Below are 16,570 nucleotides of genomic sequence, written 5' to 3'. Positions count from 1 at the left end.
ATTATATTTACATTTTTAAAAAGCTAAAAATTTAATTGGCCATATTTGTGTGGATCTATTTATGGACTCTATTTCATTTACCTGTAGTATGACTAATAAGCCTTTGCCAATAGCACAAGGGCTTGATTACTGTCACTATATAGTAGTAAGTCTTAAAATCATGTAGTGTGATTCCTCCAACTTTATTACTATTTTTCAAAACTGTTTTAGGTATTTTGGTTCCTTTGCCTTTTCACATAAATTTTAAAATCAGCTTGTCTATTTAACGCCTTTTGCTTGAATTTCATTTGGAATGTTGTTAAATCTGTTGATCAGTTTGAGCAGCTTTTTTTGTTTTTTATATGCCCTTTATCAGGTTGAGAAAATGCCCTTCTACTCTTAGTTTGCTGAGAGTTTATATCATGATTGACTGTTGAATTTTGTCAAGTGCTTCTCCTGCATCAAATGATAGGTCATGTAGTTTTCTTTTTTAGACTGTTAATCTGATGAATTTTATGAATTGATTTTTTTTTTTTTTGCGGTACGCGGACCTCTCACTTCTGTGGCCTCTGCCGTTGCGGAGCACAGGCTCCGGACGCGCAGGCTCAGCGGCCATGGCTCACGGGCCCAGCTGCTCCGTGGCACGTGGGATCTTCCCGGACCGGGGCACGAACCCGTGTCCCCTGCATCGGCAGGCGGACTCTCAACCACTGCGCCACCAGGGCCCTGGACTTTTGTTTGTTGGAAGATTTTTAATCACAGTTTCAATTTAATTACTTGTGATTGGTCTGTTCATATTTTCTATTTCTTCCTGGTTCAGTCTTGGAAGGTTATACCTTTCTAAGAATTTGTCCATTTCTTCCAGGTTGTCCATTTTATTGGCATAGAGTTGCTTGTAGTAGTCTCTTAGGATGCTCTGTGTTTCTGCGGTGTCTGTTGTCATTTGTCTCTAGGTATTTTTTGATTTCCTCTTTGATTTATTCAATGATCTCTTGGTTATTTAGTAACGTAGTGTTTAGCCTCCATGTGTTTGTGTTTTTTACGTTTGTTTCCTCTGTAATTCATTTCTAATCTCATAGCGTTGTGGTCAGAAAAGATGCTTGATATGATTTCAATTTTCTTAAATTTACTGAGGCTTGATTTGTGCCCCAAGATGTGATCTATCCTGGAGAATGTTCCGTGCGCACTTGAGAAGAAAGTGTAATCTGCTGTTTTTGGATGGAATGTCCTATAAATATCAATTAAATCTATCCGGTCTGTTGTGTCATTTAAAGCTTCTGTTTCCTTATTTATTTTCATTTTGGATGGTCTGTCCTTTGTGTAAGTGAGGTGTTAAGAGTCCCCCGCTATTATTGTGTTACTGTCGATTTCCTCTTTTAGAGCTGTTAGCAGTTGCCTTATGTATTCAGGTGCTCCTATGTTGGGTGCATATATATTTATATATATATAGATAGATCCCTTGATCATTATGTAGTGTCCTTCGTTGTCTCTTGTAACATTCTTTATTTTAAAGTCTATTTTATCTGATACGAGTATTGCTCCTCCAGCTTTCTTTTGATTTCCATTTGCATGGAATATCTTTTTCCATCCCCTCACTTTCAGTCTGTATGTGTCCCTAGGTCTGAAGTGGGTCTCTTGTAGACAGCATATATATGGGTCTTGTTTTTGTATCCATTCAGCAAGCCTGTGTCTATTGGTTGGAGCATTTAATCCATTCACATGTAAGGTAATTATTGATATGTATGTTCCTGTGAACATTTTCGTAATTGTTTTGGGTTTGTTTTTGTAGGTCGTTTTCTTCTCTTGTGTTTCTCACTTAGAGAAGTTCCTTTAGCATTTGTTGTAGAGCTGGTTTGGTGGTTCTTAATTCTCTTAGCTTTTGCTTGTCTGTAAAGCTTTTGATTTCTCCATTGAATCTGAATGAGATCCTTGCCGGGTAAAGTAATCTTTTTCTTTTTCTTTTTTTTTTTAACATCTTTTTTGAGTCAGGTAGAGTAATCTTGGTTGTAGCTTCTTCCCTTTCATCACTTTAAGTATATCATGCCACTCCCTTCTGGCTTGTAGAGTTTCTGCTGAGAAATCAGCTGTTAACCTTATGGGAGTTCCCTTGTATGTTATTTGTTGTTTTTTTCCCTTGCTGCTTTCAATAATTTTTCTTTGTCTTTAATTTTTGCCAATTTGATTACTATGTGTCTTGGTGTGTTTCTCCTTGGGTTTATCCTGTATGGGACTCGCTGCTCTTCCTGGACTTGGGTGGCTATTTCCTTTCCCATGTTAGGGACATTTTCGACTATAATCTCTTCAAATATTTTCTCTGGTCCTTTCTCTCTCTCTTCTCCTTCTGGGACCCCTATAATTCGAATGTTGTTGCATTTAATGTTGTCCCAGAGGTCTCTTAGGCTGTCTTCATTTCTTTTCATTCTTTTTTCTTTATTCTGTCTGCAGCAGTGAAATCCACCACTCTGTGTTCCAGGTCACTTATCCGTTCTTCTGCCTCAGTTATTCTGCTATTGATTTCTTCTAGTGTAGTTTTTCATTTCAGTTATTGTATTTGTTCATCTCTGTTTGTTTGTTCTTTAATTCTTCCAGGTCTTTGTTAAACATTTCTTGCATCTTCTTGATCTTTGCCTCCATTCTTTTTCCAAGGTCCTGGATCCTCTTCACTATCATTATTCTGAATTCTTTTTCTGGAAGGTTGCCTATCTCCACTTCATTTAGTTGTTTTTCTGGGGTTTTATCTTGTTCCTTCATCTGGTACATAGCCCTCTGCCTTTTCATCTTGTGTATCTTTCTGTGAATGTGGTTTTTGTTCCACAGGCTGCAGGATTGTATTCTTCTTGCTTCTTCTGTCTGCCCTCTGGTGGATGAGGCTATCTAAGAGGCTTGTGCAGGTTTCCTGATGGGAGGGACTGGTGGTTGGTAGAGCTGGGTGTTGCTCTGGTGGGCAGAGCTTAGTAAAACTTTAATCTGCTTGAGTGTTGTTGGGTGGGGCTGGGTTCCCTCCCTCTTGGTTGTTTGCCCTGAGGCAACCCAACACTGGAGCCTACCTGGGCTCTTTGGTGGGGCTAATGGCAGACTCTGGTAGGGCTCACGCCAAGGAGTACTTACTAGAACTTTGCTGCCAGTGTTCTTGTCCCCATGGTGAGCCACAGCCACCCCCCGCCTCTGCAGGAGACCCCCCAACACTAGCAGGTAGGTCTGGTTCGGTCTCCTATGGGGTCACTGCTCCTTCCCCTGGGTCCCAGTGCACACACTACTTTGTGGGTGCCCTCCAAGACTGAAGTCTGTTTCCCCTAGTCCTGTCGAAGTCCTGCAATCAAATCCCACTATCCTTCAAAGTCTGATTCTCTAGGAATTCCTTCTCCCATTGCCAGACCCCCAGGTTGGGAAGCCTGACGTGGGGCTCAGAACCTTCACTCCAGTGGGTGGACTTCTGTGGTATAAGTGTTTTCCAGTCTGTGAGTCACTCACCCAGCAGTTATGGGATTTGATTTCGGTGTGATTGTGCCCCTCCTACCGTCTCATTGTGGCTTCTCCTTTGTCTTTGGATGTGGGGTATCTTTTTGGTTAGTTCCAGTGTCTTCCTGTCGATGATTGTCCAGCAGCTAGTTGTGATTCTGATGTTCTCACAAGAGGGAGTGAGAGCATGTTCTTCTACTCCGCCATCTTGGTTCCAGTGGTACATCAGGTGTTTTAAATGCATTTTCAGCTTAGATATTTTCAACTTAATGATGAGGTGTAACCCCATCCATCAGAAATCGAGGAAGATTTGTATAGGTACTCCAGCTTTATGTGGTATATCTTTTCCTATTCCTTTGCTTTTTAAATTCATGAATAAGTTTATTTATAATGATATTTATATAAGAAAAGCAAAACACATGAAACTCAGAAGTTCTCAAAGAAACTGAAGTATAATAATAAAAAGCAATGTAGACTGACAGGCAAGAATTTAAAGATTTAATAAACAGTTGAATATGAAATAGACATCCTTACTTCTAAATTCTACTTTGTCACTCACACTGAATTATATTTGAACAACGGCTCTCTGTTCAGGAGGTCCTGTACTGGAAATTCTGGAAACTGGTAAATTACTTTTTAATAAGAGTTTAAAGTTAATGATGTATATAAAGAAACAAAATTGAGTTATTTGTAGTGAGGTGGATGAACCTAGTGTCTGTCATACAGAGTGAGGTGAATCAGAAAGAAAAACAAATACCACGTGCTAATACATATATATGGTACCTAAAAAAAAAAAAAAGAAGGGTTCTGAAGAACCTAGGGGCAGGAAAGGAATAAAGACACAGATGTAGCGAATGGACTTGAGGACACAGGGAGTTGGAAGGGTAAGCTGGGGCGAAGTGAGAGAGTGGCATGGACATATATGCACTACCAAATGTAAAATAGATAGGTAGTGGGAAGCAGCCGCGTAGCACAGGGAGATAAGCTTGGTGCTTTGTAACCACCTAGAGGGGTGGGATAGGGAGGGTGGGAGGGAGACACAAGAAGGAGGAGGTATGGGGATATATGTATATGTATAGCTGATTCACTTTGTTATAAAGCAGAAACTAACACACCATTGTAAAGCAATTACACTCCAATAAAGATGTTTTAAAAATATTTAAAAAATAAAGTTAATGATGTATTACCATGTTGTACCTAATGCTGCCTTAATATGAAGTCACATTCAGTATGCTTTGAAGTGAAATATCTGTAAATTAATCTATTCTGCCAGGCTACAAAAATGTCACCAACATTTTGGTGATGCATGCTTATGTGTTAGGATTGAACTGTTTAGGAGGGTAAAGAGAACTGGAGCAGAAGTGAGCATACCTTTGTTTTTAACCTACGTATCCCATTATTTTTGAAGTGAGTTTCTTATAGAAAGCATAACTCATCTTCATGATCTCTCTCTTTCAGTGGTGTGTTTAGGCCATTTATATTTAAAGTGATTACAGATATATTTGGATTTAGGCCAACCATTTTATTATTTGTTTTATGTTGATGCGCTCTGTTTTTGTTCTCCTGTTTCTCCTTTCTTAGCTTCTTTTGGATTATCTTAACATGTCTTGGTATTCCACTATATTTCCTGTTTTTTGCTTTTTATTATATCTTTTTTGTATAGTTTTTTAAAGAATTATTTATTTATTTGGCTGTGTTCGGTCTTAGTTGCAGCCGTAGGATCTTCATTGTGTCATGCTGGTTCTTCGTTGTGGCAAGCGGGATCTTTAGTTGGGGCATGTGAGATCTAGTTCCCTGACGAGGGATTGAACCTGGGCCCCCTGCATTGGGAGTGCGGAGTCTTAACCAGTGGACCACCAGAGAAGTCCCTGTATAGTTTTTTTTGAATGGTTGCTCTAGTGTTTACAATATACCTACTTAATTTTTCACAGTCTACTAGAATTATTATATCACCACTTCAGGTAGAATGCAAAAGCCTAATAACCATCATATAGGTCTCTTTACCATTCTAGCTTTTTTTTGTAGTTATCTTATGAGTTATATCTATATACATTGGAAATCCTTTCAGATAGTGTTATAATTTTTGCTCTTAACTTGCAAGCATATTTTGAAGAAGTCAAGAGGAGGTTAGTCTATTATGTTTACCTAGATTTCTGTTGTTCTTCATTCATTCCTGTTATTCCAAGTTTCCCTCTGTTATAATTTCCTTTTTCTCAGAAGAAATTTCTTTGGTAATTTACCATACAGCAGCTCTGCTTACAATACATAATTTTCTTTTCTCTGAGATTGTCCTTATCCCTCAAGGATGTTTTCTCTGGGTACAGAATTCTGGTTGACAGTGCTTTACTTTCAGTACTTTAAAAATGTTTTTCTGTTTCTTGCTGACCTCCATGGTTTATAATGAGAAAGTCACAGTCAATTGAATTATTGTCCCCAGTAAGTAATGTATCATTTTTCTCTGGCTGTTTTTAAGAGTTTTTCTTTGTGTTTAATTTTCAACAGTTTGGTTATGATGTGTTTGTGAATGGATTTTTTTTGTGCATGTCCTGTTAATTAAGGTTCTTCAATCAATTGTTTTATGTCTTTTGCAAAACTTGAGATGTTTTAGCCATTATTTTAAAAATATTTTTCCTGCCCTACACTTTTTCCTCTCTTGACATGACTGTGATGAGTTGAATGTTAGAATTTTTGATATTGTCCTGCTGGTCCCTGGGGTCTGTGTTCATTTATAAAATTATTTTCTGTTTTTTTAATTTCTGTATATTTATCTTCAAGTTTACTGACTCTTCTGACACTTCCATTCTTCTGTTGACTCTAGTAACATTTAAAATTTTCTGTTATTGTATTTTTCCCTTCTAAAATTGTTGTTTATGTTTTCTATATCTTTACTGAGACTTTATCTTTCTGTTCATTTCTAGGACTTTATATATCTTTCTATTTATTCCTTCACTTCTTGGAGCATTTTTATAGTAGCTGCTTTAATGTCTTTGATAAGTCCCAGATCTCTGTCATCTTGGCATTTACATCTGCTGATTTGTCCTTTCACATGTAAGTTGAGATTTTCCTGGTTCTTTGTATATTTGGTAGTTTTGGATTGTGTCCTTGTTATTTAAAAAATTATGAGACTTGAGTCTTATTTAAATTCTGCAGAGAATGTTGATATTTTAAAAATTTGACCACCTAGTTGTGTTGAGGTTGCACATTCTAAGTAGCCTTCCAGGTATTTTGTTTTTAATATTAGTTCGGTTTTTAAAGCCTTTGAAATAATACTCAGCTCTGTCCCAGATGTATACCAGTGGTGGTAAGTCTGGCACCTGGACAGTGAGTCTAAGCCTTAGTTCAGTTCTCAAAGTTAGTGGTATGCTGTTCAATGTCATATCTTTTAGTGATGCTAAATGTAATCTGTAAGTGTAAGTATTACCGGTTTCATTCATTCATTATTAAGTTCTAAATCAACCAACCTTTCACCTAAGAGTTTTGGCAGCCATTCATAACCACTGCCTACATTATTTCATTAGGTGTTGCAGAATGGTGAATTTTTAATTCTGTGACTATCAACTATTTGGTTTCTTTGAAATACAGTTAATACTACAGGAAAGGCAGGGTAAATGCTTGACTTATTTTCCTTTTATTTATATTCAGAATAATGAATTAGTACACTAGCAATTGTTTGTAGTGTCTACTGAATTGTTTTTGAATATCATTATGAATTTATGGGTTATTATATATTTCATGTGTTTCAGTTATTGCAGTCATTATCCTTTTATTTTAATTTCCTTATTTATTTATTTTTAATTTTGGCCATGACTCATGGCTTACCAGATCTCAGTTCCCTGACCAGGGATTGAACCTGGGCCACGGCAGTGAAAGTGCCGAATCCTAACCACTAGACCACCTGGGAACTCCCTCATTATTCTTTAGATGTCAATTTTCTCACTTCAAACCATTGTGAGCCCGTTCCACTTAGCTCCTGTGTCCTTTTGACTTGACTCCATTATCTTGAACAAAGTTGGATTCACCATGAGGATAATGAAGCTTAAACTTCAGGGTTCTTTATTTCCATTGGCTTCTTTCAAAGCTTTGGGAGCAAAGTTTTAGTAATTGGTCATATGTAAAATTTGCAAAAGTAAGATTTTTAAGATAGAGGCCTCACTTAATATAAATTCCAGGCCCCATAAACCCTGGATCTGTCCCAAGTCTTTGGTATATTCCCTGCTTTCAAGCACAGCAAGATTCTAGGCTCATCTTTTATATTTCCTGCCCCAGTTTTAGAAATAGCCATTTTTCCAAGGAGCTTTTGTTCTTTTTTTGAGGGAAATGGTATTTGGAACTTTCAGTTTGGATACTAGAGATGCTTAATCTATTGGGCTGCATTGCTTCTAGGACTTCTCGATGGTTAGGCTTGTGAAATACGTGTTTAAATAAAGATCATTTTTTTTTCATGTTTTCTTCAATGTCAGATTTCAGGATTTTTACTAGACCTCTTTGACTTTTATATTTGTATCTCTTTATACTGAAAATGTTGACTCTTAGTGATTTAATATAATCACTTATTTGCTGTGTCTTGCAGTATACCTATAATAGTTTTTAAATAACAGAATTGATATTATTTCTAATGACAAAACTACTAAATGAAGTTTTAAGATTTCTTTGTTGTTCTTTTATTCCTTAAGCTATATCCCACTAGGGGTATACAATCAAAATACTGTATTTTAAAGCCACTTGAATTATTTTCTGTGTGATAATGTCACATACTTGGTATGCAGTGGGTTCTTGGTTTCAGTTTGTTTTAGATTTTTAGAGATTGTACTCCTTTCATTTTTAGTATCTTTTTTTAAATTTATTTTGTCTTTTAATTGTCTTGAAGGAAGAGGTCACCACTCAGTGTCAACAAAACGCTAAATTTATTGGTCTCCATTCAGGGGAGAGTTGTGAAGCTTAGAGTTCAGGGATTGGTGAAGTGGGAGTGTTTAGGAAGTGGTTGAATTTTTGATAAACAGATGTGGCTATGGACTGTGGCTGTTACTGACTGGTTGACTTTCTGAAGTGTGGTCGCTAATATGAAGCTGTCATTGATAGACTGGGATGAATTTGAAGCTAGTTCTGATGATTACTTTGTTGCTATGGTCCTTTCCTGAATTTGGAGTATAGGAGTTTTTTGTTTTGTTTTGTTTTGGTTTTTTTTTTTCTTTTTTTTTGCGGTACGCAGGCCTCTCGCTGTTGTGGCCTCTCCCGTTGCGGAGCACAGGCTCCGGATGCGCAGGCTCAGCGGCCATGGCTCACGGGCCTAGCAGCTCCGCGGCATGTGGGATCTTCCCGGACTGGGGCACGAACCTGCATCCCCTGCATCGACAGGCAGACTCTCAACCACTGCGCCACCAGGGAAGCCCTAGGAGTTTTTTTTCTTGTATGTAAAACAATGATTTTTGTTCCAAAATGAAAACTATATCACAAGATATATTCTTAGAAGTCTGACTTTTATCCTTATCCCCTCCATCCTGTTTTCTCCTTTCTTTTGGGCAAAGGTTGGCAAGCAATAGTCTGCAGGCCAAATTTGGCCACCCATCTCTTTTTGTAAGTAAATTTTTGTTGGAACACATACTCTTTTGTTTATGTATTGTCTATGTCTTCTTTTATTTATTTATTTTTTTTTTGCGGTACGCGGGCCTCTCGCTGTTGTGGCCTCTCCCGTTGCGGAGCACAGGCTCCGGATGTGCAGGCTCAGCGGCCATGGCTCACGGGCCCAGCTGCTCCACGGCATGTGGGATCTTCCCGGACCAGGGCACGAGCCCGCGTCCCCTGCATCGGCAGGCGGACTCTCAACCACTGCGCCACCAGGGAAGCCCTCTTCTTTTATTTTAAAATGGCAGAGCTGAGTAGCCATGACAGAGATTATATAGCTTATAAAGACTGAAATATTTATTATTTGGCCCTTTACTGAAAAAAATTTATTGATCTCTGCTATCGTTTTCATCACTTTTTGGCTTTTCCTTTTTTTAAAATAATAAAAGCAAATATGTTAATATACTTAACATTTACCTTCCTTTTACAGAAAAGTAGTATGCTTTAAACACGTCACTGCATCTTATTTTTTTTCACCTAACAATATATCCTGAAAATCACTCTGTGTCAATATATCTCTAATTCCTGGACTAGTACTCCGTTACATAAGTGAATCATTTTACGTTCAACCAATCCCCTATTGAGTGACTGTTAGTTTTTTCCCTAGCCTTTTGTAATTATAAATAATGTTATAGTGAAAAGGCTTGTGAAGAAGTCATTTCACATGTTTTTGCCATTGTACCTTTGGAATAGGTTCCTTGAAGTGGAATTGCTGGATTAGAGTTTAAATATAAATTATTTTATTATGCTGAATATTACCATATTCTCCTCCATGGGGCCCATACTTTTTTTTTTTTTTTACTGTGATAAAGAACACATAACATAAAATTTACCATCTTAATCATTTTTAAGTATACAGTCAGTAGTGTTAAGTATATTCACATTGTTTCAAAACAGATTTCTAGAACTTTTTCATCTTGCAAAACTAAAATTCTATACCAATTGAAAAACAATGCCCCCTTCCCCCTCCCCCCTCCTGCCTCTAGTAACCACAATTCTTCTTTCTGTTTCCATGATTTTGACTGCTCTGGATAGCTCATATAAATAGAATCATAAAGAGTATTTGTCATTTTGTGACTGGCTTTATCACTCAGCCAGGTTCATTCATGTTGTAGCACGTGATGGGATTTCCTTTTTAAAGGCTGAATAATATTCCATTGTGTGTATATTCCACATTTTCTTTATCTGTTCAACTGCAGATGGACGTGTGGGCTGCTTCCACCTTTTGGCTATTGTGAAGAACGCTGCTGTGGTCTTGAGTGTACAAATATATTTGTCTGAGTTCTTGCTTTCAGTTTTTGAGGGTATATACCCAGAAGTGGAATTGCTGAATCATATGGCAATTGATTGTTTAATTTTTTTAGCAACTGCCATACTGTTTTTCATAGTGACTGCATCATTTTATATCCCCATGCACAGTGTACAAGAGTTCCAGTTTCTCCACATCCTTGTCAGCACTTATTATTTTCTTCTTTTAATAGTAGCCATCCTAGTGGGTATGAGGTGATTTTTCAGATGGTTTTGATTTGTCGTTCTCTAGATTTTGAGCATTTTTTTCATGTGCTTTTTGGCTATTTGTATATCTTCTTTGGAGGACTGTTTATTCAGGCTGTTTGCCCATTTTTAAATTGAATTATTTGATTTTTGTTTTGTTGAATTATTCTTTATCTGTTCTGGGTATTAACCACGTATCAGATATATAGTTTGCAATTATTTTCCCCAATTTCATAGGTTGTCTTTTAGCATATAAAATTTTTAAAATTTTGACAGAGTCCAATTTATCATTTTCTTTGGTTTGCTGTGCTTTAGGTGTCATACCTAAGAAATCATTGCTTAATCCAAGGTCAGTGAAGATTTATGACTGTGATTTCTTTTAAGACTTTTATAGTTTTAGCTTTTACATTTAGGTCTTTGATCCATTTTGAGTTAATTTTTGTGTATGATGTTAGGTAGGGGTACAAATTCGTTCTTTTGCATGTGGATATTTACTTGTCCCAGCCCCATTTGTTAAAACAAACTCTAGATCTTTTTAATCTATGCATCTCTTGTTTTTTACTTTTAATGTAGAATATTGCAGTTATGCCTAGAAACAGTATAATGGATTTACATATACCCATCATACAAAAATTATAAAAATTCTGTCATTCTTACCTCATTTGATCTTCTACCCCCAAAACAATAACTCTTTTTCCCCTTAGAGTGCTTTAAGGCAAATCTAAGACCTTTTATCACTTTGTACATTAGTAGTTTATGTATCTCTTACAGAGAAAGACTTTATAAACATAACTACACTACTATTATTACACCCTACAAAATTACCAATTATGCCTTACCCAGTACTTGCTTAATTTTATCTGATTGCTAGTTGCTGCCTTAGGTTGATACATATCTTGTTTCTTATAATGTGCAGTGTAAAGCTTTTTTATTTTACATGCCATTTGTCTTGGGTCATTTTGTCATTTATATGGGTCATTTTGTTCTTTAGGATCTCCATAATCACGGATTTAGCTCATTGTATCTTCATGTTGTCATTTAACATGTACTTTGATCCCCCTTATTTTTATAAACATATAATTAAATCTAGAAGCTTGATTAGATTTAGAGGTGTTTTGTTTGTTTTAAGGCAAGAGACTTCATAGGTGGTACTGAGAAAATTTTGTTGCATCTGTCAGGAAGCACTTCATGTTTCATTGTTCTACCTTTTAGTGATGTTAACGTTGATCATTGAGTTCAACTTGATCCTTCCATATTAAAGTTCTCCATCCACTTTTTACCTTATGGTTTTAGCAGCTATTGATGGTCATTGCCTAGATTCATTATTTAACCAGGGATTGGAAAATGGTGATTTTCTAATTATATAATTTCTTCTGCACTTATTAGCTGTGACTATTCTCTAAGGAAAAAGTTGCCTTCATCATCTCTTTGATTTCCCCGAAATACTGTTCATGTCAGAAAGGCAGGATAAATGCTTGATTCTTTCTATTTATTTGACAATTTTCAGAATAATGAGTTGTGCCTTAGCAACCTCCAAAATTCTTTTTTCTTTTTTGAGTGTCATTATGAACTCATGAGTGTTTATTTTTTAAATTAATTTATTTTTTATAAATTTATTTTTATTTATTTATTTTTGGCTGCGTTGGGTCTTCATTGCTGTGCGTGGGCTTTGTCTAGTTGCGGCGAGCGGGGGCTACTCTTCATTGCAGTGCATGGCCTTCTCAGTGCAGTGGACTCTCTTGTCGTGGAGCACTGGCTCTCTTGTTGCGGAGCACAGGCTCTAGGTGCACAGGCTTCAGTAGTTATGGCATGCGGGCTCAGTAGTTGTGTCTTGTGGGCTCTAGAGCGCAGGCTCAGTAGTTGTGGCGCATGGGCTTAGTTGCTCCATGGCATGTGGGATCTTCCCAGGCCAGGGCTTGAACCCGTGTCCCCTTCTTTGGCAGGTGGATTCTTAACCACTGCACCACCAGGGAAGTCCGTTTATGTTTTTGATGTTTTTCAATCACTGCAGTCACCATTCTTGTATCTGCTCAAATTGTTTCATCCTTGGCAAATGAGAATTCTTTCACTTATCTCTGAATTCCTTTTGGCATGTTAGTAGTAGTACTGTTAACATTTTTGCTTTCTGATTTGACAAGATGCCCCAAGTTCATTGTGCATAATTTCCTGTGCCAGACCAGGAATAAGCCATTTCTTCAAGGAGCTCTTATTTCTTTTAGTGGCATATGATGTTTAGACTTCACAATCTGGAGGCAGGGGTTCTCATTGCTACTGAGTTATCATTGCTTTTAAGCCTTTTCAGGCCAATCCTCATGCCAAATTTTCTATCATAATTTGATCGTCTGATACTTGTTACGTAGTTGATTCCTAGGGGCATTTCTTGGGAACAATATTCTTTGAGTTCTGTGTGTTCATAACTGTTTCCTTTAGCCTTGAAGGTTACTTTGGCTTGATAGAACACGCTTGGCTCACATTTCCCTGGATACTTAAATATGCAGTAAGCTGTTTGTGCCAATGTCTGTTCCCAGTCTGATTTTTTTCCCCTTATGTATAATTTGGACTTTTCTGCACATACGTCCAGTGAAATTTTTTTCCCTTTAAAATTCAGTAGCTTTACTAGACTGTGTTTTGGCATTAACCTTCTTCTGAGTTGTTTTCCCAGATATGTAGTATACCATTTCAACCTGCAGGTTTAGTCCTTTTTTAATTTCCAGAAATTATTTTCTTGAATTATAGTGGCTAATATTTGTTCCATCTCATAGCTTTGGGGTTTTTATTGGCAGCCTTTTATAATATGTATTTTATATTTACTTTGTCTTTTATCACTTTTAATTTCTAAATTTCTTTTTAATTTTTTTCATTTTTCCCTTTATTTTTTCTCCCTTAATTTTATGTTGTTTTCGCTCATGTCTCTTCTACTTGAATCTTCATTTCTTTTCCTTTAATTTCTGTTCCTTTTCTGAATTTGCTCAGATTTCTTTTTATGTCTTTCTGTTGCCTAGCTCTCTCATTTATAAGGTTTTCTAATTATGATTTATGTTCTTTTAAATCTTCTTTTTCTTACTTTCCTTTAGTTTGTTCTGTAATTAGGTTACAGCATTATCTCCTTTAGGCCATATTTTTCTGCAGTATCTTCATTTTCTACAGATATGTTGTTCATGTTGTTATCCTTTTTTCTTACAATATCATTGTATTGGGTTTGATCAACAGACCTTTTCTGTGGCTCATGTTTATTTCCTATGCACTTTAAATGCATTTTGTAACATTAAAATTATATTAGCTCTGGTGATGTTAAGCTCTTGGTTGCAACCTATTAAACTGTAAGCTGTTGTAAATTAGGTACGATTTTTTTTTCTTAGCAGTGTGTTGGACTAAGGATAGTAGTCTGTGTCAACTGCCATTGACACCATGCTTGTCCTGAGGTCTAGCAATCTCAGTTATTGTAAATTATATTTGTGTTATAATATAATGCTTCTTTAATGTGTGGCTATTTCACTGGACATCTGTAATGGAAAGATAAGTACTTTTTTTTTACATGTACTAAACAGATTTTAGAACTGAGTTTGTGGGGGTTTTCCCCTCTTTCCAGCAAAGCAACCTAATTAATGTATAGGATTAGTAGTGTTACTTGGTGCTGGAATGTTTATGTTAATTAGTTAGTCCTGATATGCTGCTGTGTTTCTTTTGTTTCAGGTTAAATGGAAACCACCCTTGGGAGCTGGATGCCTGTGTAGCCATTCTATCACATCAGTGAATTGCAATGAGTGGAGGAGGCGATCAGCCGGATATCCTCAGTGTTGGAATCCTGGTCAAAGAAAGATGGAAAGTAGTGAGTATACATCAGGGAGAGAGAGGGGTGGGGGGGGAGGGGCTGCATACATATGAGCGGGTAACTTTTGGTATCTTGATAAAACCATTTCATTAGGAAATAATACATATATTGCTTATATGCCTAAAGCAGTTATTTTTGGTTCTTTTCCTATGATTAGGTTCTGTTTATGCCCTAATTCTTATTCTTGCTGCTTATAGGAGTAAATTTTCCTAAACTCTGATAGCTACTATTTTTTTAAAAATTTATTTATTCATTTATTTATTTTTGGCTGTGTTGGGTCTTTGTTGCCGCAGGAGGGCTTTCTCTAGTTGCGGCGAGTGGGAGCTACTCTTCGTTGCGCTGCACGGGCTTCTCATTGCGGTGGCTTGTCTTGTTGCAGAGCATGGGCTCTAGGTGCGCGGGCTTCAGTAGTTGTGGCACACGGGCTCAGTAGACGTGGATCTCAGGCTATAGAGTGCCGGCTCAGTAGTTGTGGCGCATGGGCTTAGTTGCTCCACAGCTTGTGGGATCTTCCCGGACCAGGGGTCAAACCCGTGTCCCCTGCACTGGCAGGTGGATTCTTAACCACTGCACCACCAGGGAAGTCCTCTGATAGCTACTATTGAGTAAGGTAAATAAAAGTATACTTAGGGAAAGAACAGTTGAAAAAAAAATACAGTACAGTGAACTGCCCTTTTTTATTTTTTAACATTTTATTAAGGAAAATTGTAAGTATACATTAAAATAGTGAGACTGTTATAAAGAACCTCCGGGTACCCATGCCCCAGCTTAAACAGTTATAGACTGATGGTCAATCTTGTTTCATCTCTTTAACCTCTCTCCCAGAATATTTTGAAGCAAATATTTTACCTTAGCATTTCTCTCTATGCACTTCAGTATATATCTCTGAAAGATAGACTTCTTCTTAAAATATAATCATGATATCATTATCACTTCTAGAAAAGCAATAATTTCTTAATATCATTAGGTATCCTTCCAACTTTCACATTTTCCTAATTGTTTTGTAAATTATTTTTAACAGTTGAATCAACCAAATCCAAGTAAAGTTTGGATATTACAGTTGGTTTACATCACTTAAGTTTCGTTTAATTTCTAGGTTCCTTTTCATCTCTCTTTTTTTCCTTACAGTTTATTTATTAATGAAACTAGGTTATTTGCCTGTAGAATTTTGCACAGTTTGGATTTTTTCTATTGCTTCCATGTGGTGTTAACATGTTTCTCTGTCCCATGTATTTTATGTAAACAGTTAGTTATTTAGAGAGGCTTAATGGATCTGACCTCAGGTTTGTTTATTGAAGTAGGGGCATTTCTTTTTTCATAAAGGGTATTGTGAACTTTGGGTGGGAGGCATATAATGTCTTATTGCCCATCATTTTTTGTGATGTTAGCACTATTGATCATCATTGTCTAGGTCTGTTAATTCATTAGGGATTGCAGACTGGTGATAGTCTATCATTCCTTCATTTATTAGTTGAAGTACATCTATGAAGAGAAATTTCCTATCATTAACTATCTGACTACCCTGAGATACAATTTGAATAGGAATACAGGATAAATGCTTGATTCTTTTCTTAATTCACCAGTTTTCAAAATAATGAATTGGTTCCCTAGCATCTTCTAAAAGTGACCAATGAGGGCTTCCCTGGTGGTGCAGTGGTTGAGAGTCCACCTGCCGATGCAGGGGACATGGGTTCGTGCCCCGGTCTGGGAAGATCCCACATGCCGCGGAGCGGCTGGGCCTGTGAGCCATGGCCGCTGAGCCTGCGCATCCAGAGTCTGTGCTCCGCAACGGGAGAGGCCACAACGGTGAGAGGCCCGCGTACCGCAAATAAATAAATGAATAAATAAAAGTGACCAATGAAATTTTTAAAAATATAATTAAGAATTCATGGATTTAAGCATATTTAATGTGTTTCAGTCCACATTAGTTATCATTTTTATTGATTCTAGTTATCATTCTTATTGATGCGCAAATTGTCTCATTTGACTAAGGGGACATTCTTCAGGTTGTCTCCTGAGTGCTTTTAACACGATCCTAATAGTCTTTTGATGGCTTCCTTGCCCTAGACTTGGAATCTGCCATCTTTCCTCCTATGAAAGAAGCTATTTTTGTTTTAGATATATTTAAATATATTTTATGGCTATCCAGTCTTTGGTAACCAAAGTTTTTTTCCATTAGCATGT

At 37.0% G+C, this 16,570-nt stretch overlaps 1 protein-coding gene across 4 annotated transcripts in view; it reads left to right on the top strand.

Moving 5' to 3' along the window:
- TTBK2 (tau tubulin kinase 2) overlaps positions 1–16,570 on the top strand; it is a 144,983-nt gene that overhangs the window by 20,593 nt on the left and 107,820 nt on the right. For 3 of the 4 annotated variants that reach the window (XM_067744706.1, XM_067744735.1, XM_067744717.1), the window contains exon 2: positions 14,248–14,383. In XM_067744706.1, the coding sequence (XP_067600807.1) occupies positions 14,315–14,383 (69 nt within the window). In that variant the 5' untranslated portion in view covers positions 14,248–14,314. Of the gene's footprint in view, positions 1–6,380; positions 6,487–14,247; positions 14,384–16,570 lie in introns of those variants that run through there. The other variant, XM_067744727.1, reaches the window with a different exon arrangement.

Source organism: Pseudorca crassidens, chromosome 1 (assembly GCF_039906515.1).
Source record: "Pseudorca crassidens isolate mPseCra1 chromosome 1, mPseCra1.hap1, whole genome shotgun sequence".
In the NCBI taxonomy this organism is placed as follows: domain Eukaryota; kingdom Metazoa; phylum Chordata; class Mammalia; order Artiodactyla; family Delphinidae; genus Pseudorca; species Pseudorca crassidens.
This window is presented reverse-complemented; position numbering and strand designations above follow the sequence as displayed.